A 27,641-nucleotide genomic window follows, 5' to 3' on the forward strand; every position below is an offset into this window, starting at 1 on the left:
GAAACATTGAAGACACACAATCCAAACCCTTCAACTGGGAGGCACCAGAATCTAAAATATCCTTGCGTGACAGCATCAAATAGAACCATATTTCTTCCTACCAGAAATATCTTGAATAAAAAAAACATTAGACCCACTTAAAATGTAAAAAAAATCTAGATGTGTATTTAGTATCAAGAATCAGAGTGAGATTCTTGTCATATTCATAATCTTTATCAACACCAAAACAGGTGCAGAGAGACTTATTTATTTGAATCAATTCTATGGAACCCATAGTCCTCTAAGGTCTTGATAACTGATTCACTGCAGTGATGTATAGTAAATAACGTTGTTTTTTGTTTTTTTTGATGGTACATTCAGTATTGGCAGGACATGAAGGATCTTAATTTTATCAGTTGAGGAAATATTTCCAAACTCCCTAAATCATGAAAAGCAGTAAGGTAAAGATATGCTTCACAGCCCCAGAGCATTCATCTCTACAGTACCATACAGGCAGGGACTTCTTTCCAATTGGAAAAAAAAAAACGGTGTTGACGCACCGAGCTCTATGTTTCAGTTTCATGAATAAAAACATAACAGTGGATTCAATTTCCAAAAATCTCACAGGACAGGATTTGGAAATGACCGAAAGCACTCCCAAATCCTTTGATCAGACCTTCTCTCACTCCTCCTGTCAGAAAAGCAGGATCATTACTTTGGTATAGAGGAGAGTGGGGTTTGATCAGCGGGCCTGGCGCTGTGTGGGTAATGTAACTATCTCAGCACATTAGGACTGGTGGAAAATACCCAAAACACACCAGCAGACAGAGAGGTGACATTTACCCAGTTATTAATCTTATCTCAAGAAACAGTTTCTCCACTCACATCCTCTTAAAATGAGTTAGATAAAAATGTCCGTGGCCCACTGCTTCCATTTGCCTCGTCTTCATACTGTTTTTTCCAAGTTGCCTCCTACATATGTGTTTACCACTACTGTGCTCATACGTATATAAAAAGTATGAGTGGACAGACAAAGCGTCGCTCAGTCTCTCGTGCATCGCCATCCTCACATGTTCGGTGTGTTTTTCAGTAAGGCACTAGGTGGGTTACTCCTCAGGGTGAAAAGCGGAATGTCAGTCATGAAGGAAGAAAAATGTCAACATTCGTCTCTTTAGTGAGGGCAGACTGACTGGTGAATGCAAGGCATACAAATTCATACTGTAATATATATGTAAACTAAAAGTAAAAGCCACATTCCGAGTACTTTTAGCAGTGAGGGTCCTCTTCATCTGATGCAGATTTCAGGGCCTCTGCAAATGAGCACAGATACATCTATTGCTTTCTAAGTTCGATGAATGTATTCATTTCTGTGTCTTTACAGGCTCTTGTGTGGGTATATGAGAAGACGACGTCCAGTGTGCTGCTACCTCAATATGGGCTTTCATCTCCTTCCTGCTCACAGAAGTTTGTGAAACTCGCGCCTCTGATACAATAATTTTATCCAGTCGGGAGTGCGCTTCTGATCCGACACAGCTGTCTATAATGTTGGCACAGTCGGAATGAGAGGAAGGCGGACTTCTTCATAGCATGAATGGAACCTCTGAGCTGTCACACCGTATAAAGTTTTTGTGTGTGTGTGTATTAAACACGCAGTTGAAAGTACGGAGCTTGACGATTGATCCGTGTTTAAGTCACACCCAAGGTTTTCAATCAATGATTGGAGCACAATCCACTTAATGAACGCGTATGAGTACCTTATCATTGATGCTCAGTCAATAAGCACAAAAATGTGAATTGTGTATTGTGTGTGTGCTGTACTAGATGTGTTTCACTTCAGTTCCCTAAATCTCAATTTCATGCTGCTCCTCATTTGAGATTTTCGATGATGGCGATCTCCCGCCGGTCGGCGTAGTCTGGGCTGAGGCCGTTTAGATAGAGGCTCCCGTTCCTGGCCAGGGCCCCCGGGACGGGACTGAGGGAGAGAGTCAAGTTGGGGTAACCCTCTCTCTCCTCGCACAGGTTGGCTGACTGCGTCCTCTTGCCAGGGGTCATTTCCTGGTTGATGGATGTGTTAATACCCAGTTCGGATGACAGCTTGCGCTTGATGGATGCAGCACGCTGGAACTTGTCGTAGATGTCAACGCTGAGCCGCCGCCGGGTCTCTTTGAACTCTGCTGACACATTTGCCGTCCACTCGGCTGCATGAGCCCGAAACTCCCCGACCTGCAGAGAGAGGACTGACCATTGGTGCCTGCAGGTGATCAAACACAATCTATTCCTCGCTATAATGTCCACGCCTGCTACAATTACAGGTGCAGTTAGTGTGGTTTAGCTTCAGAAAATGGGGGCTGATTCTAATGTTGTCTGTGGGGTTGTCTGTATGCTAAAGAAGCATACCAGTGGAGGTTGGTGCAAGCTGATTTTTAAGAAATGATACCCATTCTATCTCAAAATAAAGAAAGTCAATAGGTGTGGTGTAGGCAATTTTAAAGGTAATGTGAAGATATAAAATACAAAATATGCAGTTCAGGGGCTAAAATACTGGTATGATCCTTTTAAAATGTTAACCATTAAGAAACGTATTCATCCTTAAATTCTGTAGAGGTACCGAGTAAGAATTATGTGCACAAAGAGACACAACCTCACATTTAACTGAGGCCGTGAAGTGCTGGAGACCATTTGCAGTTGAAACATTTTCATGTCTATGTGGAATAAAGGAATTGGAAATGAGACAGCAGTGCTGCTACTTTTCCCGTCTTTTTGTGCCCTTTTAAAATGTTAAATTAGATGCACTAAAGCCACGTCTCTATTTTTGAACTTATTCACTGATGTCAGACAGAATAACTTAATGGAACTGAATAACCTAAATGTGAACAGCTGACCAATAATTAATTTAGTTCAGTCTTGTGAGCAGACCGTTTAAACAGCTCTTGCCTTGAGCGTTCTTCCAAGTGTCATGGCTACTCTCCAATTGGCGATGTCCATGAGACAACTCTAAAAACTTCATCTATTATTCGCAGTAAATGTTCATCTATCATAATGGCCAACTGCAGATGTGGAGATTTAAAATATAAATAGAAATGAATACCTGAGGAGAATGTTTTTGGAACTGATGTGATGAGGTATAGATAGTTATTGAATACCTGCTTCGACTTAATCCGGAATCATTCTTTAAGTCAATAGTTACACATTTTGAAAAAAAATACACTTCTTTGCTCTCTTATCGAGAGTTAGTCAGCCTATAACCTTCTATAAAATCTAAGTGTCATTATTCAGTAAGTACTCAGTTGTAGGATAAAGGGATTAAGAAGAGAAAATATTAAAGGTGATGAGTTAGTGGGGATTTTAGAGGTAGGTTTGTGTTGTGCTTTCAGCTTTGTTCGACACAATTATTGGCAGCTATTGTTGTTGACAGATGTTCTACAGATGTTGCAAGTTGTAGACATGTTTGCACCTTACCAACCCATCGCTTCACTGTTGAAATTCAGTCTAAACCAGGAGCCTCAAGCGATAAACAAGAAGTCCCCGTTGTGCTTGATCAGTGTGTGACCCAGTGGCCCAGGTTTCTGGAGACTACATTCTGTATCTAGCATGCACAGTGTGTTTGTTCATGGTCGCTGGGAGGCAACTGAGGCGAGCGGAGCGAAAACACCTCACTTTCATAATGCATTAGGCCTCTTTCTCCAGACTGTTTATTCATTTATTAATGAATGGTGTGCTTGTGTAAAGTGGACTTCTGAGAGCTTACGTCCAAATTTTATGCCATCTGTCTATATGTGTGCGCACATTAGACACACACGCACTAGAGCACAAACAGTTGAGTACGTGCTGTCTCTTCCCTCTACTCACTTTCTGTGCTTGCTCGTCCTCAACCAGCCCCCCCCCCCCAGCCTTCAACCACAACTGTCTGTCTCAGTAATGTAATTCTCTGTAGAGCACACAGCCTCAACAGTTGTACTCCTAATTAGGACTGTGAAAGGATTCCCAGTGCAGACTGCCATAAAGCCTCCCACCAACCCAACCACCCTTATTATGTTATATAGAATAAAGAAATAAGATAAGCGTGTGGTTGGTTTATGCAGGGCTGTGCCTGCTTTCGCTAAGTGTGTACGTGGATGTGTGGCTCCCTTCTTCCTTTTTGTATGGACCCGCCGAAACTGCACGAGGACTCTTATTACTCAGGAGCAGCCACTGGAAACACTCCGAATATTTAATCCAACTCTTGCACAAGATGATATGTAATCCACAGGGCGCAGACAGGATGGAGATTCATCATTTCAGATTTATGGCTGGAAGAGTGAATTGGAATACACTGTGAGGTATTACACTGTTGCTATGAGGGAAGATGGATTTGATCACACCTGTGAATTTACTGCAAATGTCTCTCCACCTGCAATACTATAGTTGGGCTGGTGAAGAGGAGTGTCCAATTTAAAGCAGCAGCAGCAGTAGGCGGAGTTGCACTAGTATTAGTGATCTTTTCTTTATATATGAAAGAAAAAGGCACGTGTTACCACGGCAGCTAAAGTTGAGAACGCATTTTGAGCATGTTTTTATTTCCTGTAACCAAACACTATGAAGACAGGTTAAACACACAGAATTCTCGGGGACGAGGCTGGATTACAAATGCCAGTGGCCCCCGTTTTTTTCATCTTTTATCTTTAGAATTATTACAGCTGTGTGCCAACCACAAGCTTGGTTCATTGATGTGTGAGACTTTATGAGTCCTTCAGAGCCTCTGTCTTTATCTTTTTATTTATTGACAGTGACAAATTTCGTGACTCATGGGGCTGACAAGGGTCATTCCTTCAGAAGTAGTACAATCATATAGCATTGCAAGTTTATAGACTGGACACTGCTAACTTTGTGCAGTGTGAAAAAAAAGCCAACTCTGTGCTTGTCAGATTGGCTTTGAACTATGATTCTGAACTGAAATATATAAAACTGATTATAAAGCTACAAGCAGGTGATCTCTGACTCCCAGCATCCTAGACCACGTTTCTGTAAAAAACCTCCAAGGTGAATTTCATTTTTTCCTCCTGTACCAGAGAGAGGGTTCTTATCTCCCACTTGCGTCAACTCTAGTGTCTCTTAACTCACAGCACAGCATCACGTACCTCCTCCTTAGTTTTCTTGGAGATGACCCGGAACCAGTCTCCGATCATACTGAGCACGGCGGCAAAGTACGCAAGGCCCACCAGGATCCAGAACCACACCACGGGCTTGTAGTAGTCCAGGTACCCTGGACTCTCTGACCCAACTGCAGAACCAAAGACAAAGCAAGCGGGGTAAAAAAAATCTGTTACGTGTGTTACTCACCAAATCCTTATGAGAGGAAGAACAAAAGCCAGAAGCACTGATTTTAGTGTAAGAAGGCCTGATGCAGTCGGTTAAGTCAGTTGAGTAAAATGGCACTTTCATACTTGTATCATTTAATGAGCCTTGGTCTTTCCATTTTAGCGGGTACTGACGTCTTTCTGCAGTAGCATGGTCATTAATTGCCCCTGGGCTTTATGGGGAGGAGCGTTTTGTAAGAATATAAAATAGAGGGAGATAAACTGAGACCAATAAGTAAGAAGAAAATTGGACAATATCACATATAGACCTGGATCTGACTCCTTAAACATCTGGATTTGACAATCTTACCCATATAACACATATAGATATAGTTTTATACAGCAAATTTGTCCAATGTGCCATTTTGGTTATATAGAAAATAAGTTCCATTTTGTATTTAAGATAAAAAACAGACACTGGCTATCTCAAACATGAAAAGGACTGAGCTGGCTATTCACATACGAAAGAATAACTATAACATTACAAGTGCTATGAAAAAATGACTTTTACGAGCGGTTCACTGTTTTGTTTGCACTGTATGAACCCAGAAGGACAGTGCAATTCACATTTGGTTTCACGCTTTTTTGTGACACAGGAATATATATATATATATATATATATATTTAGAATATATATATATATATATATATTTTTTTTTTTTAGATAAATAAATATAAAAAGTAACATGTCTGATAAAGCACCTAAGGCCATACTGGATGCATGTTACATCAGCTGCATGGACTCACTCGGCCTTACCCTAATAACAGTCCTATCCATGTGCAAACATGACCATCAGTACATTAAAATGCCGTCTTGGCTCCCACAATGTTCCGTGCCGCCTGATGAGCTCTTAAAATATCAACTGGGATGAAGCAGCGCAGGCAGCCCGCTCACTGTGCTTTTAGATAACCACCCGTTACACCTGTTTAACTAACAGTCCAGTCCAGGTTGATCAGTTTGCTGTAACTACCGGGGTTGGCACAGGTGGTGTAATCTAATCTATAACCATTAGGCCTGCTCAGGAAAATTTAATCTAGCAGCTACATGTTTGTGATTTTTCCCATCTGCCTTTCTGCTGCTGACTGTCAAGCAGGTCACATCAAGCTAATATCACCTGCTCACACACACACACACACACACACACACACACAATTAAAAAGGTACACAAATGCCCAGCCCTCTCTTTCTGTCCTGCTTTTTCTCTCTCACATAAACACACACATTATATGTTTAGTGTGTGCAAATTATTCTTGAGATATTGTATATGCTCTCTGATTAAGAATTTCACATGATTTAAAATGTGGGAATGAAAATACTCTACATTCAAATTATGCCATCAGAGCAACATGTCAGTTGTTAAAGGAACAGTTCAACATTTTGAAAAATACTTGCTTTCTTGCCGAGAGTTAGATGAGAAAATCGACACCGCTGTCATGTCTGTATAGTAGATATGACGCTACAACCAGCAGCTGGTTAGCTTATGTTAGCATAAAGATGGGAAACAGGGGGAAAGAGCTGGTCTGGCTCCGTCAGAATGCAACCAAATTCGCCTAACAGCACCTTTAACAACCACTAATTACCGCATTTTTTCTTGATTGTTTTATCAGTGTAATCCACAATGACTTTTTGAACCTGCACTGGTTGCCTGGCAATTGCTGCAAGCCTAGAAATAATCTGGCACATAGTCCATAAAACAGCAAATTTACATTTTTACTTTGTTTTCTGTATGGATTTAGAGATGCTGTTAAGTGAGTTATGTTATCATTGTGCAGAGCCAGGCCAGCTGTTTCCCCCTGTTTCCAGTCGTTATGCTAAGCTAAGCTAACCGGCTGTGGCCCCCAACTTCATATTTACCAGACAGACATGAAATCTTCTCATCTAATTCTCAGCAAGAAAGCAAATAAGCAAATTTTCAACAGCGATTCTGGCGCAAAACATAAAAATGGAAGTTGGCCAATAAATACAAAAGAAAATCCAGTAACCTTTTTCACCAGCGACAAAGTCTCCGAAGCCGATGGTGGTGAGGGTGATGACGACAAAGTAGATGGACTCGAGGGTGCTCCAGCCTTCGATGTGCTTGAAGATGACGGCTGGCAGGGCCACGAAGATGAGGCACCCGAACAGGATGAAGAGCAGCGTGGAGATGACACGGATCTTTGTCTGGCTGACTTTCCATTTCTGTAGGCAGTTAAAAGGATTGTTGACAGAAAAAGAGAGATTAATTCCGGAGGTGGAAAATAAATGTGTTAATTTGTGGGACAGAGAGGGGTACACTCAACAGGAGCACAGAGGCTATGAATCCAAACAAAATGCTTGTGCTACCATGCAGTGTGATTAGCCGAGTAGAAATCTTTCATCCAAATACAATCAAGGATCGAGTGTTTTCTTGTTAAAATAGTAATTTTTTATGAACATCAAACGAAAAACTTCCGTTTCAGTCCACAGGTATCAGTGAAGGAAATTAACACTTGAAAACATGCTGCCTATTTCCCCCTCTCTGTTTTCCCACAGGCCTTTTTTTTTTTCCTTTCTTTTTTTTGCTCATTTCACATTGTGATGAGTCACTTCCTTTGACCTCCTTCTAGGAATACATTTGTTTTCTAACATCTCAAACGTCAGGCTACCAAGCGTATTCAACATAAGTTTCACTGTCAGATGGAGTACCCATCTGAGCTGCCGAGAGGTGGAACATGACTTAACACGTCTCATGTGCGGTAATATCAGTGGCTACTGATCAAATATTTCACCTGCTGTGATAGTAGTAGATATCTTGATGGATTCAATACAGTTACATCCTGTGCTATCAATTTGCATCTATGATAATTTTCCTTAGACGTGAGCCCTGCTGTCCCTCTTTTGCATCAAGTTTCCCAGCACATTAGATTGCATTCTGTATGCTGCTGTATTCTCTGCTGCCTTTCCACTTGAGGTGACTGCTTTCAGCTGGTTCCCTGTGTTTCATGTCCTTTCGCCCTCCAGTTATGTAAGTCCAAAGCGCAGTGCCTCTGAGGGAAAGAATAAAGAGCAGACAGACATCCGGTCACTAAATCTGTGATGTCTAATGTCCACGCTGCACTATGCAAAATGGTGGAGTACAGTACAGTAGCATACAGAGACCTGCAGTGAGCCTTACAGGACCAGATTAAGTGGTTTCTCAGCCAGCATCTTCACTGCACAGCCGTGACTTCAGCAGCTGCTACGGTTCATCAATTTCCATTCTTCAACAAGCTGCCAACCTCCCGCCCCTGGAGACTCTTACACTGAAATCCGAGGCTTTCAGCTCTTGCAAACATGCTACAAAGCTACAAAAGAACATAAACTACTTAGAAAATGAATTTAGGTACAATAATAAGATGATTTTGGGATTATCTTCTTTTATTGCACAGGTGAAACACATCTCAGCTCTGAGTGTATCTGGATACACTATGTGGTGGTCCCAAACTTTTTACATTCCTTTGGTCCAGCTCGGTGACCACCGGTGGAGACCTGGGGCCAGTGTCACCAAATTTGCGACGTGCAAACTGTGATTTGAACCGTAATTTTCTCTCCCTCCTTTTGATGTATTCCACGATTAAAACAAATGGCATACTTGCCACACACGCATGAGGACCCACTGACACCCACAGATGTTAACGGGTACTCACCCATCTGATTAACGTGTACGTGTGGCTGCTACAACCAGTGCCTTTTCCTTCATCATGTAGCACACACAATTCTATATTTTCAAACCACTTAATGGCCACGCTCAACGGTATTATATTCAGGAACTCATTACAGTATAGCTTTGTTCCCAACACATGTGTGTCCTGCAGACTCTTACATCAACTGTAACTGCTCCTCATTTCAGGACAAAAGCCTACATGCATTTATCTCATGCCCCCCGACACCACAGAATACTCTCCCTCTTACTATGAGGACGTCTACCTCTTTCTCAAGAGAAACTTAATGACTAACCATCAACCAGACTGTTCCGCAGAGTCCATTTATTCTCTCTTTGTTCAACATGAATGCAGGTGCCCTCTAACTGCTCTTGCACAGCAGTAGTACATATGTTGCTTTGCATATTATTTCTGTATGTGCTTGTATATGAACAGAAGACAAAGTGTGACCTGCAATGTGGTAAATAGAAATACCATTATTTCCTCAGATTGATGTATTGAGCCGTGTGTGTGCTGCCGGTTTATTCCTCTGCTGTAAACAATAAAATAAGCTGATGGCAACAGTCAAGTGAGTTCAGTAAAAAAGGCCTTCGCTGAATTTTGAAATATGTCTCTTAAACAACTGTACTTTACTGATCTGAGGTTTCAATACTAAAAACAAACTGACGGCAGTTTACTTTTTGCTGACATGAAAACAAAAAAACTGTAATTTCTTTCCCCACAGGCAAGCACTGACTGCGGAAGTCTGACGCAGAAACGAATCCTGCACTTTTGAAAGTGAATCTTCTACTGTAATGTGTAGGGTCGTTTACATTGCAGTTGTAACCTTGATACTTAATAACTGCGGTGCCATATAGGAAGAGCTCTGGCAACACAATTTTACAGCTGCCTTAGCACTGCCTGGATAATGAAGTTGTCAAATGCGTCAAACCTACAGAGAGTTGCTTATGATTCACAGACAAAAACAAGTTCACATAAACGAAGCATCTCACCACAATCATCTTCTCCACTTTGGCGATGCCCTTCCCAAAAATCGTCCCCAACTGGTCCCCAACACCAGCCAGTAAGAATCCAAACAGGGGAATCCCCAGCAGAGCATAGATTATACAGAAGATCCGCCCTCCTTCTGTGTGAGGAGAGATGTTCCCAAATCCTGACGGAAAGGTGACACAGACAGAAATAATGGGTTCGACAGGCAGCATTCATTTTAAACGCCAGATAGTATAGTGCTCGTTTTACCTCAGAACTGTATCTGCTGCACTTCTGCTAGTTTTACTTTGTCTTTTCAATCGGGACTGTTTCCTGGGACGGTGTGCATTTTCTTAGCTCTATTTAGCTTCTGTATTTTTGCTAAAAACATGAGACTTTAAGTTCATTCAAACAAGCGTAAAGTGAATGAAATTACATTTTTACACTTTAGATAATTAAAAGAGAAGCTTGCTGAGGCAACGATATCCTGCACATGCTCTAGTTCTCTGCAGTTGCAAGTGTGTGGGTTTGTGTGTGGCTATTTTTTGTTGCATTATTTTTCTGAAGGAATGTGTTTTGGTATTTATTTTCTATTATGAGAATTTTATTAATCTTTTTGTAATATTACTGTGCATATTATACCCTGGTATGCTCTTTTTGTTTCGGACCTTTCCCCAGTAAAAGAAATACTCCATGAATACTGTGTTTCTCTACAAGGCCAATGAAGTTGTGCTAGTGCCTTGTAATAAAGCACTGAAAGACTGTCCTTGGAAGTGTGGTCCTTGTCAGAGTATATTTTTTACATTTGTTGTATACACTGTATCTTGTTAGTGTACATTATATTTTCATCAGAGCTGGCAGAAGAATTAATTTCAGTTTAAACTTAACTTGGTCGACAAGAAAGCTTGCTTGACAAAGCTTGACTGTGCTGTAACATCATTGCAGAACGATGCAACACAATAGCTTCGAGCCTCGTGTAATTTCAGTAGTGAGAGAAAGAAGTCTGACTCTATAAAGACACACAATACGCTGTATACGGGGCTTCGTACGTACACACACACAGAAACGTACATCATCGCTGGTTCGCTGCCTTTCATGTTTTCTCCAAACCCATAATCATATGCAGCTAGAAAAGCAGATAGGGGCAAAAACCTCCAAGACCTTTGCCTTACTGTACACAAACCTGACTGCGCATGTTCAACAACATATGAGTTTCATTATTTAACGTTTCATAAGGCGTCTGCATAATGCACTACCCTCACTTTTTGTTATTAACGGAGTCATCTGTCTCAGGACCGGAGGAGATGCAGGGTGCCTTCTAATGACTTTCCAGTGTCACGCTGGAGTAGGGTGACAGTAAATGGGAGAAAAATTGCCAATCAAGTTTCACTAATTTCAGGATTAGTTCAACGGGTAAAAGGATGCCAGATTAGTTTTTTAACACCTCTGGGTGACCCTGCAGAATAAATGGAAAAAACAGCAGCTCTCTAATTTGAAGCTGCACTATTCTCAGCTCATCTTTCAATACTATCACGATTTCAGCCATGTAAGATACTTATGTTTAGGAAAGCTTATTAAATAAACTATTAGTATGACACACTGGGATAAAACTGTGGTATTCATTAGGGAATTTGTCACCGAGTTAATCATATTTGATAATGGGTAGAATTAGTTTAAAGAGACAATTAACTGTCCTAATCAAATATGACAAATGAAACAGAAAAACAGGGTTATATGAACATATGTTAACATTCTAAATTGACATTAACGGCATTTAACAGTTGTTAAAAATGGGGGGAAAGTATGGATTTATTGAAAAATGTATGAAAAATGTATGGATTCAAGCATTTAGAGGATATACTGTATTTCCCCGTAAAGGACTTAAATTAAAGGTCAAACACCACATTGAGTTAAACACTAATAATTCCTTAAATCAGTTTCATACTTTACTACAACATTGCTTGCATAAAAAGTACGTGACCTTTAAGATTTCCACATTGTAATGAGATAAAGTCTTGAAGTGAGAAACAAACAACCCTTTTGTCAGCATGGCCCCCAAATCTGCTCATTTATCACATCACTGAACGGGGCCACACTCGGTTAAGTAATGATCACATGCAGTAACGCGTCACAGTTTGTACTATCTCTTGGAGCAACGAATGCGTTTGCAGTGGACAATAAAAGCTTAATGACTTCCTTCTAAACTCATTAGGTGATGCTAGGAGAGGAAACTGGTGGCACAACGTTGAACTGAGTGACTTCATTAAGTATTAAAGTAAGCTGATAGGGGAAACACTGTCTCATGGTTATCACTAGAACTGTACACCCTATAATTGGACGCATTTGGATGTTGCCCTGGATTGAGCTGACATTTAGATTGAATTAAAGTAAAGACTAAACAAAAGGACATTTTTCATGGTACCGTACATCACATGAAATGCTAAAATAAAACTCACATTTTTTGGAATCAGGACACTTACACTCCACTGGAAACAGCTTTACTTTTAAGTCAGTAAAAAGAATTATTACGTCTTTTCCTTGTACATACAGGCAACAAAGGATGATTCATTCGAGATCTGTTTTGATCTTTCCACTATAGGGAATCTGAATTTCAGCAGGAGTGTAACAGTTGCTGAGAGTTAACTAAGGAATCCCACGGGGAGAAATGCAGTGAGATCAATCATTAATGCAGCCCTTTTAGTCCCAGGAGAGGGGAGGGTGGAGGTAAGAAAGGCAGCAGATGTAAGAGTTGTTTCAGTTCATTTTCTGGATGGGGTATATGGATGAAAAGAAGTCAGGGAAAGATGCCTTGCCTCTACATTGCATATGCAATTAAAGATCTCAGCCTGAACAAATAAATCAGTGGATATTAATTTTTTGCTCAACCACCTCTAACTGAATCAATAAAGCCAGGAGAATATAAGCAAACTGTAATGTCTGACATGCCTCCAGAAATGTTTTCCTTTCTGGACTTTATTGTACTTCTACATAGGTTGGTCACTGACAAAAAACTTGCGAAGAGGCTTTAGGCATTGCTCTCTCTGAAATGTGATTTCTTTGCATAGCATCAATAGCCAGTCAGGCAAAATCATGATGATTGTCAACAGACAGCACAGCAATTATATGTTGTTTACGCTAACAAGCATCAAAGTAATACAAACAAAACATCTGTGAGCGAGATTTCTGCAGGAAAAACGCAAAGCTCAAGCCCTCGGCTAGGGCTCAGGTGGTGGAGCGGGTTGTCCGCTGATCGCAGCGTTGGCATTTTGATCCCTGCCTCCTCCTGTCCACGTACCAAAGTGTCCTTGGACAAGATACTGAACCCTAAGTTGCCTCACTTGTAAGCTGTTTTGGATAAAAAACGTCTGCCAAAATGTGTAAATGTAATGTACCCGAGGCCTTTTTTTTCCCATCTCTGTGCACCTTCACTTTGCAACCTTTTCTAGATGTTTTCTATGTACACAAAAGGAAGGCCATAGAGCTCTCCTTTTCCTCTGCTTCAGCAAGCAAACTACCGCAGCTCATTTCATGAGAAAACACCACTACATCTTCAAGTCAAACATCAGAAGTATTCACATCCTTTACTTAAGTAAAAGTACCAGTACAGCAATTTAAAAATACTCCATTACAAGTAAAAGTCCTGCATGAAATATCCTAAAAGTACAAAAGTATTAGCAGCAAAATGTAGTTAAAGTATTAAAGTAAAACTACTGGTTTGGTCCCTGGACTGATGTATTATTATATGTGACATCATTAGATTATTAACACTGAAGCATCGATGTGAAAGCAACATGTTACTGCTGTAGCTGTGTGCTGTTGCTGTGCCCAATCATTTTTTTTTTGGCTATTTTGGTGAGTAGAGGTAAAAGCACAAGGTTGGTGCAGTGCAGCAAAATCTAGAAATCTGGAAAAGCTGCTGGAGCAGGGTTTGGCTTAGCAAGTAGTAAGATCTGATCATCTGAAAAACAAGCACACTAATTTTCCAACCAGAGAGCAAAATTATATCTTTATACAGGAAGGTGTTACATTTTCTGATTGGAAGTTGGGCTGGAGGTGTGAAATGGGGCTCAGCAGCCCACTGATTTGTTAAGGTCTGATTTGAAGAGCCAAATGAGCTGTCAGACTGGATGTGTTTGTGTGTGTGTGTGTGTGTGTGTGTGTGTGTGTGCGTGTGTGTGTGAGAGAGAGAGCTTTTCCTTTTTCCTGATTAGTAAGCTCTTACAGCTGGAGGTGACAGAGAGAGTGATGGTGTAACAAAGATGATGGAAGAAGGGAGGGTGTTAGAGTCTCAGACTGTATGAATGTGCTACAGGCTGAGACAGATGACAGATCTTGATTATACAGTGTGATAACTAAAAGCAGATGAGCGTGGGGCCTTAAAAATCATATTCTTCTCATGTAGCGTCAGATCCCTTTAAACTCTTAAAGCCACAGTTCTTGTTCAATACTGTCCTCCACAAAAAAACAACCTAATAATGTGACATATAAACAACGACAAAGTGACAAAGTTCGCATAGGGCGGAGGTCAGGGTGGATGGATTGGTCAGCAAAACACAGGACTGTGTCCTGTTGACACGGAAGACCGCTGTTCGTTTCCTGTTTGAAACCAATAGCCGTCATTGTTTCTTTTGTCCATAACCGTTCTACGACGAAAGTCTTCTGACCTTAATGAAGTACTTTTACTAACCAAAACCAGGATCTCCCTCTCAACCTGACCAATTTTTTTTTTGTGCCTAAACCTACCCAGACGGAGACCGTTCCATAAGTTTAACCGTGTGTTTATTATTGTAACCATAGCAACGCAGGTCCGGTACACCTGCCAACGTAGGGGCACTATTTCATGATATGCTCCCATGGGTCGCCTCAGAGGGTACGGGACAAACAACCTATCTGGTCGTACTGGTTGGAGGACTTGTTGTCTTGATCAGTTAATCAGATTTAGAGAAAAAATACAACACAGTGCTGCCACATCACGGAAACACAAAAAGGCCAATACAAGGTGAAAGTCAGTACATGCACGCAGACATTATATTTATAATAATAATTATTATTATTATTTCATTAGTGGCAGACTTAATTAATGCTGTGATTTATCAGGAGATTAATTGCATTGCAGAGAACAGTACATATGATATACCCGCCTGCAGGTCTAGTTATTTTGTAAGACACAGACCATATTTCTCTTAGGATAAAAACACAACATTTTTGGTTTTGTTGATGAGAAATATAACAGGCTCTCTTTCTGTTAAAGTGGGGGCAAGTGCAAAGGAAAGTGCAAACTTTGAAAGTGCAGTGGTTACAGTGTATGTGACTTTAATCCAGGCACAATCCTGGTGCAATAAAGCACAATCTGGAAAAGCATCTGATGTTTTGCAAGTGTAATTTTGCTGTGCAAATTCTATTTCATGCCAAAATGGTCATCAAAATTGCCTTGTGTCCCTGCTGGTTTGTGGGTGCAGAACAATGATAAATGAACTTTGCTTATAATACACTTTCCAACATTTCTGCACTTTTGAAAAAAAATATCTTTACAATTTTGTATGCTATTTCAAAGCATTGCTTGCAACAAGTACAAGGAGTACAGGGAAGCTACAAAGAGATAAGGATTTGAACTGAGTTTCTCAAAGTAAGAAATGACTCTTCTTACCAATGGTGGTGATAACAGTTCCAGCAAAGAAAAAGGAGGAACTGAAGTCCCAGAGGCTTGTCTGATTGGATGAATTTCCTGATGGATTCACGCCTGCTCGGACTGCAGAAACCACTTGCTGGAAAGGAAAGGAGAAAAAAAAAAGGAAGAAAAAGAGAGTTAGCACTCATGCCCACTGTCTGTCCTAGGGAGTGTGGTATAAGGTGGGCTGAGGATCATAAGAAAATTAGTGGTGTGCATCAGCTTTCTTGGGGAATAGGTGACAGCCAAGATAAACAGGCAACCGAAACCAATTAGGAGCTGTGAGAAACAATGAGGAGCATCTGACACCCTTATGAAATTCAAAAGAAATTTTAAATACCACTACTCTTCACAAAAGAGCAAAGGCTGAAATAGTTATATCCTTGTGGGCTACAATTAGGATCTTTAAGATTCGGCAAATCATCAGGAATTATAAATATAAATAACATTTATTTACAAAGTGCATATTTTATCTGTTTATGCGAAACCTTTTTCCACATTAACATTATTTGCTGAATTTCGTTTCACAAGCTCAAAATCTCCTGATTTTAGCCCATAAACTAAAAAGAAGCAGATAGTCGTTGAACACGGTCAGTTTAGCCCAGTGTGTTTGCGTGAATTATTTCCAGAAACAGTCTTTCTTTATGCCCGATTTAAATTTAGAGGTAATTTCGCTTTCTTTCAAAAGCTTATGAACTTTTCCCAGAAGAAGAGACACACTAAATGCAGGTTAATGACAACATTTAGGTAGCTAGCCGCCCAGAATTGATTTGTAGTTAAACTGTTATTTTCTAATATTTAGTGCTGGGCCCGGTGCACTTACTCAACTGCAAACTTGTCACATTACTGTTGTTGATTGGCCAAACTCTGCCATGGTCTTTAAATCAAACAGGAGGAGCCCCGAGTGTCAAAGTAATGGAGCTCTTCTGGGATTAGTATGTGTAATGTAATTGAATTTCAGATTCTATTCCCTTGCCCCTCTCATTATTATTTCTTTAACATGTTACAGGCTAAACGAAAAGCTAAATGACCCAGTCATTTATACCCTAAGAGGCGAGAGAATTTAGCCAATATATACATTATATTTTCACACCATTAACCTCATTTACAGCTGCTTTGTGGAGACCACCAGGAGACATTTATACCTTTTTTTACCTGTAGGTCTGTGATTATGTGACACTATGAGTTGGCCTGAGGCAGCTTCATACTGACAATTTGCAAGTAGAGCTGGTTTATGATGCCATGATGATGGCTGATTTGGTGGTATGAAAAACCAGAGACATGGATTTTTCCTGTCAGTGAAGGTACATGGGCTATAGTAACGTCTAAGCATTTTGTTGATCTTGCAAACCATTATTAAAAAAGAAACCCTCTGGCCCCAGAGGGGGGAGTCTGACTGTGGCTATGATGTGATACTAGATGGGTCTGTATGATGGTGATCCATTTTGCCCAGGCAATTGGTTGACTATGAGTCCACCCGCCTCAGCTTTTTGAAGCTTTTAGCGTGCTAAGCCTTTCATACACCAGAACAGCAACATGTTTCCCCACTCAGGGCTTTGCTCTCATGACAGGAGACAAGAGAGTACTGAAGCCCCCAAGCTGGAGGGAAGACGCACCACTGCACGACTTCTCACACCCGCAGTCACATAAACATATACACATAAAGAGCTGTGAGGCTCACACTGGAAGTTGTGCATCAATGCTAGGTATATAGTGTGTTTGTACTCTGGCATCTAATACAGATTTTCTGATCTCATACTACAAATAATGATCTCCTGACTAAATGGACTGTTCTATAAACTCCTGCCCCCAAACAGCAATTGTAGCATAGCAACTGTAACTCGACACAGTCGGCCTGTTAAGCTCTGGGTTTCTCCATACGTTAAAGACGTTTGCATAATAAAAATAGCAAAGGTACTCAACGTTTAAATAGTTTTGAGCGTGTTGACTGTTTTGTTTTTTGTTTTGTTTTTTGCCTTTCCAGAGCCAGAAACACATAAACAGTGTGTTTATCTGCTCTAACTAAGCATGCCTGGCTAACTTACTACCTACAGCGCTAAATGAGCTTTACTTTCAAAGCTGAGGGGGACATAATTAACCAACTAACCTAAGTTGGTTTGTGGGGTTACAGGTTATGGAAGAAAGGACTAGCATGTACACTGTGCTGTGTGGAAGCTGTATGCTTCTATGCCAGAGTTAGAGGCCAACATTAGTTCTGTCATGCTATTGATTGGACTTGGGGAGATGACACTCCAGCAACCCAAACAATGTTAACCGAGGTATAGTTGTGTTTGCCAAAAACACTGGTTAGTCCTCATCTTCAAGCCTTGTCTCTTCAGTTAAGTGAAAATATACTGTTTGAAAATGACTTACTTTGTGCCTGGGTTGTGTAGCTATCCTCAGTCTTATGTACCATGATATCATATATGAAGCCATTGAGAATATTTAAGACTCCTGTGCGGTGTCCTTGTTTTAAAGTGAGTCAGCTGGAAACTAACTCATGGAACTAACGTTGGCGTAATTAGTTAGCTATCTAGCGTGACAATATCTACCAGTGACAGTCGGCATTTCAGCTGGGAAATCTATCTCTGTCTGAAAATCAAGGACCCACAGTTTCAAAAATTGCTACGAAATTTCCGGTGGTAAATCTTCCACTGTCTTTGTAAACTGCATATTTGCCATGCTACAATTAAAAGCTAGCAAGGCCAGTGAATGGTCAAGTCCTCTGAATGCTGGATTAGCCTGGTCTCACCAGGGATTTTTTTTTTTTTGAAAACCTGACTGTGGCTAACACAGTGTAGTGCATTGCAGTAAGACAAAAGGTTTCTTGGTCCAAGTGGCTTCTCAAGATACAGAGGCATTACTGAGACAAATGAAGAGAAAAGCCTCAGGCGAACAGCATGCACTGCTGCAGAGCTGATGTTGATAAATTGCAGAGGAATACTACTTTCATTCCCCTATGTACTGTTTGTGGGATTTTTTTTTCACTTGAAATCAATAACATTTATCTAATTCTTGTGTGGTGCACCTTAATGAATGTCAGACCTGTACTAGTGGGGGAGTAGCTCCTTCTGATGACCTCCATTATTTGTATTCAATATCAATAAAGCTTCAGGAACAGAGTAATACTAACACGATAATGATGTACAGCATATAAGACTGCCCGCAGTCCTCTTGAACTAGCACTGTCAGCTTTTTCTAAGTCTGCACATGCACGATACACACACACACACACACACACACACACACACACACACACACACACACACACACACACACACACACACACACACACACACACACACACACACACACACACACACACACATTCGGTTTAGGCTCACTGCAATGTCAGGGTGTTGTCTGCTACGATCTACCGTCCTTAGAGAAACTGAGAGAGCTTTCATTAACCTATGTCTGGTGAGTGTGATAAAGCAGTAAAGATCAAGTGTGTAGGAGATGAAAAGGATTGAATAATGGGTTAGAAGTTAAGAGGACAGGCACTAATGTAATGACACAGAGTTAACCTGACAGGATAGGTCAGAAGGTGGAGAGATAAGGGCTGATGGTGTTAAACTTTGTAATGTTGTAATCTGAGGTTTACAGAGAACTGTGTGTCGCATATCCACACAATCTGACAAACACAAAGGCATAGACAACAGTTTAAACGTTTGGCTCACTCATATTAAAAAAAATCATATATTCTCTCAACCACCCAGTCCAGTATCCTAGTAATTTGGTTCATACTGAATGATTTCGATACCTCGCAATTTGCAAACGTTCAGTGCCAATACAGGAAACAGATTGCCCTATATGTAGTGAAGTTGAGATTAAGGGTGTGGAGGCTGGGGTGTTGGAAGGGTGTGTAGCAAGTATGACTTTCATGCATGAAACTGGAGTTTGCATCCAGTTACATACCCGAAGCTAACCTCCATCTTTTTGGAACCGTAACCATGATCTTTCCTTAATCATAACCGTACCATAATAGACATTTACAGATATTGTAAAAAGTGAGAAATTCAAACATTTTGGCATTGGGTGTAAAAAACAAACAAACATGTCATTACTGAACACTGTCCAGCATTTTAATGTTTTTGTCTGGTGATAGATACCACTACAGGTAGCAAAACTAACCATGCAGATAATTTTATGTGATCAGATTATAAAATATCTTCCACCTCAATACAATGTAGATGCTTATCTACATTGTGCTTATAAGGAATCAGAAGACCTCGCTGTCCGTCACAGTCTGGTCCTCAGTTACCCTCAGCCCCTGTCTCCTGTTTTCCATTTTCAATCACCTGAGCTTCCCTGTCCGCTCACACACCTGTTCCCAGTTTCCTCATCACCCAAGCCAGTATTAAAACTACCATTGACACTAGCTCCTTTTTGCAATGTCTGTTTATGTTCCCATGTTTTTTAATATGGGCCTGCCACCTGCGTTTAGTTAGGCTATCTGTTGCCTGCACCTGCCTGCTTGTCCACTCGTCTGTAAGCATGTTTCTATTCATTCTCTGTCTTTGTGCCTGTGCTGTTCCCAGTAACCTTGACCGTGTCAATAGTTTTTGTATGGACAGTGAAGAACTCAGAATTATCACCCTAGTCTGCAGTTTTCCTCTGCTCTATAGAGCCTTTTAGCATCTTTCAGCTCATTGTTTTGGTTTTGCGGCCTCCAACTTTTGGTTCACTCTCATATACATATCATAGACCTAGCATATATCATAGACCTAGCATATAACAGAGTGGCACAAATTACAGCTAAAGAGCCAGATATTTTTCTCAAGAGTTGGTGGAGACCAAAATAGAGCTAAAAAGTTACTTACATACATCAGGTTGACACACACATGACTCCAAATTAATGTTAACGTTGCTCTGTGTCTGCTGGATGTGTGAAAAGGAAACTGTTTGCTAACAAGTTCGCCCTAACAACTTTATGAGGCTTATTAAAATGATTCATATATTAAGACTGATTACAGCTTGTTTTGGTAAGCGTGCAAAGAAAACAACAAAAATAAAAAATGTTTACTTTGTGGCAAATTTTGACGGTAGCTTGTGGCTTATGAGTAAGAAAGTCTATTGTGGGGATACCCAATGTAAAGTGCCAAAAGCTTATAGTGGATTGTAGGACACGCGATAATAATCATCCTATGACGTAATACATATATACATCGGGCATGAGAGGTTTACGGGCACTCGTCTCAGAGACGATGAAAACAGGTGACAAGTAGAAGGTAGCTCAAGTATGGTAGATAACAGACTGTGATGAGATCCAGGAAGTGGGCAGGGGGAGGATCCAGCGAAGACAGTACTTAAGACACCACTAAAAGATAACGAGTCAGATCTCTCTTGTTACCACTTTGAATGCATATGCTCTATGCTGTAACGGAGGGATCTCCGCACTTTGCAAACTGCGTAATAAAACTGAGTGCACTGTCTACAGTCGTCTCTCTCTGTGTGTTCCTTGCTGCATCAACGTTCACGGGGAGTGGAAATAGTTACCACTCAACACTATATTCACTGACACGATAAACATTATGTACAAAGGTGAACCCATTAATAGTTCAGTGTATTAAACAGTTATATCCCCTAATCATTTCCTAATACAACAAAGGAGAGGGTTCAGAGATAGATTTCTGAAACCCTACATCCACCGTGCGTTTAAAAAAAATCATATAGTAAGCCACACAATCAGACAGGCTTAGCTCAGTCAGCCCCTTTGTTTCACAGCCAAAGTGGCCATACAAAGTCACTGTTTTGGCACTTAGTTGTATGCAAACTATGACCAGGGGAAATGATTAGGCAGCATAATGTGAAGACCACACTGGCTGTCTCCAAGCTGAGCCAAACAGCCATGAGAGATTGAATCGTCTGAGGTTTTTGACATCACTCACTTTAATAACTCCATTTGAGAGCACATTTCTCCTCATTCCTCTGCTGAATGGCCTTTGATCAGTTGGAGCCTACAAAGGTTGATGTGTGTGTGTTTGTAGACGTAATTAAGTGAATGTGAGTGGGAGAGACCTATGATGAAGGTGTGTATCAATAAGTCATTAGAAGAGAAGAAGTTGTTTGAGAGGCTGCTGAACTCATGGAGCTACTGACTGACGGGTGATCGACAGAACTGTTTGGTCAGACTGTTGTCTAGTAAAACCACAAAGACAGCAAGATTTTTTGTGGGGACTGCTCTATTGAAACTGGCTCACAATTAGCCTAATAGCATTGAGAAAACATTAAAATGCTTTTAAATGCCTCGCACTGGCAAATTATCCGTTTTTCCTAAGCTTAAATTGTTGAGCCTGTAATTATTTATGCTCATTTTGCAGTTTATTTCCGAGCTCGAGGACGGAGACAACCAATGCAAACTGTTTTGTAAACTGTAATGAGCACAGTCTGAGTCAGCAGAAAGGTCCATGACAGGAATCATAATTTGCCTGAAAACGAATGGTCAACTTCCTGAAAGACATCTAAGAACAGTTTGCCATCAATTAACTTTTGGCTGAGACAGTGGGAGCTATAATATTATAATATTAGGGTCATACAGCACAGAAGACATGCTAGTAGGCAAAGGCAAGCAACATCCTTAGGTTTGTACCAAAGGGCATACTACACTTTCACCCATTAGTTTCATAGCAAGTGATACCCTTATGAAAACACCCTTTGGTTTGTTAAAAATTGATCTATTCATCTTATCTAGTGCGTGTTCTTGGATTTTTTTCCTCCTTCTAGCTAACCATGCTAGCCGCACTGTGAGATGTCAATGGGAACATGCAGGTGTAATGTGTATCATCTTATTTTAGTGTGATAGCATGCTAACATTTCCTAATTAGCACTAAACACATAATGCAACTAAATCTGTTCTTTTATTATTATTGAGTGACCTAGTAGATGTTGAGATATTTCCGTGGATAAGTGAAAAGTTTGACCTCAGCAGATCACTAAAGTCATTAGACTTCACCCCTCAGGGACCATAAATCTGTATAACATGTACATGGTGATCCATCTAATAGTTCTTGAGATACGTCAGTGGGGACCAAAGTTGTGGACAGACATTGCCATAGAGCAGCGTGGCTCTAAGTGGCTAAAAAGTGGTGCGGTAAGCAAAGAGCACTATTCTTTATTAATTGAAGAATGAGCTGCTGATACCGTTTGCTGTTTTCATTATTTCCACTGCCTCCAACCTAATTCATCTTTACCAAGTCAAATGTTTGCACCAACAGCGAAAGCAACAGTAAAAATTATGGTGACTGCGTTATGCCAACTAATGGGCTGCCAAGGGTAACCCGAAAAGAAAAAAAGAGAGAGAAATGGTGATTATAATTAAAATGAAGAGAATGATGACCACATGTATGTTTTAAGGAAATGAGAGAAGGGATTTAAAATGGGAATGGTTTGGATTCAGGAGTCCGCTAATTTCCTTTGTCCATGGATCCACGTTCATTAAGTCCCCCCTTGACAAGAGTTCATTATCTCACAGTCAAGTCTGATAATGATCTCAGGACAGAAAACATCATCACGATCTTTGAACATTAGGTCAGCATCTCAAAGCCAGGTAACTGCCATCCGTTATCAGCCCCTCTTAATCAAAAATAGTCTAATTTACATAGATGGGCACTGAATATTATTCAATAACAAATCCTTTTCAGCCTGGGTCAGTTTTAATATGGTCAGAACCTACATGAAATACACATTCCACTGAATGCCAATGCAGTGGAGAACAATCCCTGAAAGAAAAAGAGCTTTCAATATGGCATCAACTACAAAATATGTCAAATCACAATTATTCAGAAACTCAAAGCGCCACCTTTTTTAGCTACCTGCTACATATTCAATTGAAACATGACTGAAAATCTAATTTATTATTTAACCATCAACCTGACCAACAACTAAATATTGCACTTTTATTTTCTCAAGCCACTATACATCCAATATCATACCCAGAAGAGGAAAAAGTTGATAATTAATAATTTATATAGATAACACCCCGTACATCCACACCTTCAGCATGGCTGATCTGAGGAAAATATAGTTGGAAATATCCAATTAAAGTTATAATACTTACATTTTATTCAGGATAAATGTGAATACGTGTTAACTATTCACCTTTATAAACATAACATAAAGACTAGACTAGACTTTAAGTTAGGAATTGCTGGTAGCAGCACAGGCAGAGGACCCAAACACAGACACAAGCAGGCTGGTTAGTGAAGATACTTCAGTAACGGAAAAAAAAAAGGAGGCTTGGAACACAGGCAGGTAAAAACACTGGCTGGTAGCAGGAGCCGTAGGCAATCACAGTGGAAGAGAACAGGTACAAAAGCATGAGCAGACAAACTGACACTGGCTGGGGAAAAAAGGGCTGGAATAACTACTGGCTTGGGTGATAAGGGAACTGGGATCAGATATGCAAGTGGGGAGAGAAATCCAGGTGACTGGAGATGGGAAACAGGTGAGCAGATGGAATTGGGGACAGGAATAAAGTCCGGGGACATCTTGTGGGCAGAAGGAGAATGGTAGGTCTGAAGGGGAGAACATGGAGGAAAGCGAGCAAGGGCTGAAGGGAGGGGCCAAGGGGGTCTAGGGCGCAGACCGTGACAGTACCTGTACTATAAAGCATATCAAACTTACTGACACCCAGAGATGTAACTAAGAGAAAAAAAATCTATACAGTATCTTGTTATACTGGGGGAGTTTTCGTGTTAAAACCCGATGGCATGTGTTGTTACAGGAAAGGCTCTTTCACCGTTAGGCTTTATCCATATCAGACACTACACTGACAACTTCACTCACTAATGATAATCCCATGTTGTGCTATTTTGACTAACAACATCTATTTCATTGTGTGTTTTTAGCCCTGAAAGAGTTTTACAGATGTAGTCGCTCTGTTCATTTATTCACTGTAGTCTTAAGTCTTTTGTCTTCTAATTATTATGAGAAAAAAATATAATGAGATCTTTGTGGTGATAATGAAATACTTCTCTTGTCATCTTGTATAAGACTTAATCTGACAAATGAGAGCAGTTCTGCACTGCTGTACATACAGTCCAGAAATTGTAGAATTATATTTTGAATACTTGTTTACCAAAAAATCTGAAATCCAAGATGTATGGTTAATTTACAGGTCAACTAAGATATGGAGGAAGAACTTTATGTTAAATGCAAACAATCATAGAAATACTTCAGCTGTTATTGCAGTGCGTGCACACAGATCACATACTTTAAGAGCCAAACAGTAATCCCTCTGACCATATAAATGACAGGCATATTAACTTACCGTGTATAATTAAAATGTTTGACTTACATACGGTGTGAAAAATAAAAAGCATTTTTGTATTCATTATTGATTTAATTTCTTACGTTACTTCGGCTTAGCAGTGAGCCGGGAGGATGTTTTGACATTTGGAGGCTATAACTATAACTGAATCAAGGATATGGTTCAGCTGTAGGGCCGAAATTAGTGGTCGACAAATTTTGTGGACAAATCGGTTTCCCCCGGGATTTAAAGACCTTTCAGCTCTGGCACATTAGAGGAGTAATCATCATCCAATATGCCAGCTAGATTCCCCGAGAGGAAACGCTTTTCATCAACTCTGACAAGTTTGGTTGGTGCTGAGGTCCACTAATCCATAAAGGAGGACTCCTGAAATCAGTGGAAGCCTTTTATAAGTAGACTCCTCACTCATTACTGATACAGTATTTATGGTGCAATTTTTTTTTCTTGACAATTTTGCAGTTGAAAACTAATGAATATTGAATGAAATCATTTAATTTTGCCAGCTTCGTAGTTTACTTATATTCACTTTGAGATTGTCAGACTTGATTTGTAGCAGCATCTTTGAATTTGTTTCCATCGTGGATGGATTACCAAGGGGGATCAACAATAAACAAGCCCGGGGGGCCCAAGGGGGCTCTTAAACCAGAACCCCTGTATGAAGTGACTGATAATGACATTTCTTGTCGGAAACTCAAAGAGCACAGTCAAAGATTTGAATTATTCACATGACGTAAATTCACCTACCTTTACCAGGTCCTCCAGCTCAGAGGAGTTTACGCAGGCATGTATGGCCAGGAAGTCCAATTTTTCTGCAAGAATGGCCAGCTTCTGGGAACTCTCATGAGGCTGCTCCAGCGCTCTGAACACCATCGCCCCAATAATTAGGTAAAGCACCACCAAGAAGAAGATGGCTGACACAGTTTTCCACCTCATGACAGTAGTCCGGGTGTCGCATTCATCTTCCGGAGCGTTCAGCACCACTGGTTTGGCCGAGAAGGACAGGCGAGGTTTGGAGTTGTGGGCGGCAGACTTCGGGTCAAGAAGGTCAGGTGCGGCCACTGTGAGGATGGAACTGATTAATTTGGATCAATTTCTATCCATTATAAGAGACTCACCCCGGGGCTTACTCATCTTAGCCTTACTCATAGGCTACAACACGTACCATGTAGGGTTCATACAACTTAAGTCTAGGGTTGCAACTAACAATAATTTTCATTGTCGCTTATTCTGACGATTATTTTCTCAAATAATCAATAAGCTGATCTACTGAATGACAGAAAACAGTGAAAAATGCCCATCGCAGTTTCCCAGAACACAAGGTGACCTTCAGTCAGTCAAATATTCCATATACAGTGGTTCATAACGAGGTAAAGCAGCGAAACCTAACACTGAAGAAGTTGAAACCAGAAAATGTTTGACATGTTCACTTAAACAGTTAATCAACTGACAAAACATTTGCTGTCACTCAACTAATCTATTAATCCAGTAACTGTTTCAGCTCTATGTAAGAGAATAATTAAATATATTGTGTCACCACTGTCAGTAGGAACTTAATGTACCCGCTTCTGTATCGTTACTGTACGGCCAGTCTCTGTCCTGATACTTTTATTTCCTCCCATAAGGAACCACTAGAACAGCGCCACTCCACAATATGTACTGATCTGCAGGAGTTGGGGCACTTGTCATTCCCAGAGCGTTCAATGCACAGTGTGCAAAATCTCCATACCACCCGTCCTTTCCCAGCACTAACATTTACAGTCATATCAGGACTTCCATACATGTATTGTCATCTCTTAGCCTCCTTCCTCTGAGCTTGATCTAATAATGGGAATCGTGACCTCTACCTGGATTCGGGCTCCTTCACAGCAGAGTGTTCGGATGTTAGGTTTGTATATTCTGTGTAATGAAAATGAAGGCATGTAATATATATGATCGCAACCTAAACATAATTATGATATATGTACAATGGTGCAGCGGGGGAGCACGCTGCACATCGGCCCCTGTCTCCCAACGGGAGTGCAAAAATACTGTTGTGATTATATAAATGAATGCAAAGACTGAATGCAAGCTCATAAAAATAAAATCCAACCTTCTTTCACTATTCCGTTTGCCAGACAGCTTGCTAAAGTAGATGCAATTACATAATCACCGCATGAGGTCCCGATAGCCAGTAGCATATTTTACTGTAAACAACTTATGGACGGGCTCATTCACTCAATGACGAGCAGAAGCCCTGTCAGATAACACCCAAAACGTAGAAATTTGTTCCCATAATGTTTGTAGAATTACATAACTGTGGCGAGTATTTGGTTATTCCTCTCTTTTTTTTTTTTTTCTTACATGGGCTATTCTCGAGGAAAATCAAGCCTCACACACACGCGAAAAATATACCGTACGGGACACTTATCATAAAAGCCTCGGTAAGAGTGTCCCGAAGAGATAAGTTCACATGCGAATGATCTCGCGCGAGGGACAAAGGGGGACGCTAGAAATCACTATTAAGATAACGTTACCTTCAGGTCCGTTTTTCCACTCTCTGAGGGAGCGCAGTTAACAGCAGCTTTATACAAGTCATGCAGAATACGTGCAGCCTTTTCATCATTCTAGTGCTGAATTCCAAATGTTGTTGTTTGCGCACTTACTTCTCTACCATCTCTTCTCTCTTTGTTTCATCATCGAGGGACCCTTTTTTTTCTCCTCCAAGAAAGCGCAAATACTGGTTTCCTACCAGAGTCGCTTTTCGCCTCCGGTGCTCACA

The 27,641-nt window shown here is 40.6% G+C and overlaps 1 protein-coding gene across 1 annotated transcript; it reads right to left on the reverse strand.

Annotated features, from left to right (window-relative positions):
• Positions 1-1,283: 1,283 nt before the first annotated feature.
• LOC120789080 (potassium channel subfamily K member 2-like) lies at positions 1,284-27,641 on the reverse strand. The gene is made up of 8 exons (XM_040125564.1): positions 27,526-27,641; positions 25,628-25,941; positions 15,592-15,709; positions 9,968-10,128; positions 7,299-7,494; positions 5,447-5,452; positions 5,097-5,221; positions 1,284-2,202 (listed from the first exon to the last, which is right to left on the reverse strand). Coding segments are annotated over exons 1-8 (1,278 nt in total). The 5' UTR covers positions 27,527-27,641; the 3' UTR covers positions 1,284-1,845.

Source organism: Xiphias gladius, chromosome 4, assembly GCF_016859285.1.
Source record: "Xiphias gladius isolate SHS-SW01 ecotype Sanya breed wild chromosome 4, ASM1685928v1, whole genome shotgun sequence".
In the NCBI taxonomy this organism is placed as follows: Eukaryota; Metazoa; Chordata; class Actinopteri; order Istiophoriformes; family Xiphiidae; genus Xiphias; species Xiphias gladius.

Coding starts and splice junctions, on each gene's coding strand:
- LOC120789080 (XM_040125564.1), bottom strand. Junction 15,710..25,627: donor AGCTGGAGGACCTGGTAAAG/GTAGGTGAATTT, acceptor TTTCCTTTCCAG/CAAGTGGTTTCTGCAGTCCG. Junction 2,203..5,096: donor CCAAGAAAACTAAGGAGGAG/GTACGTGATGCT, acceptor CTCTCTCTGCAG/GTCGGGGAGTTTCGGGCTCA.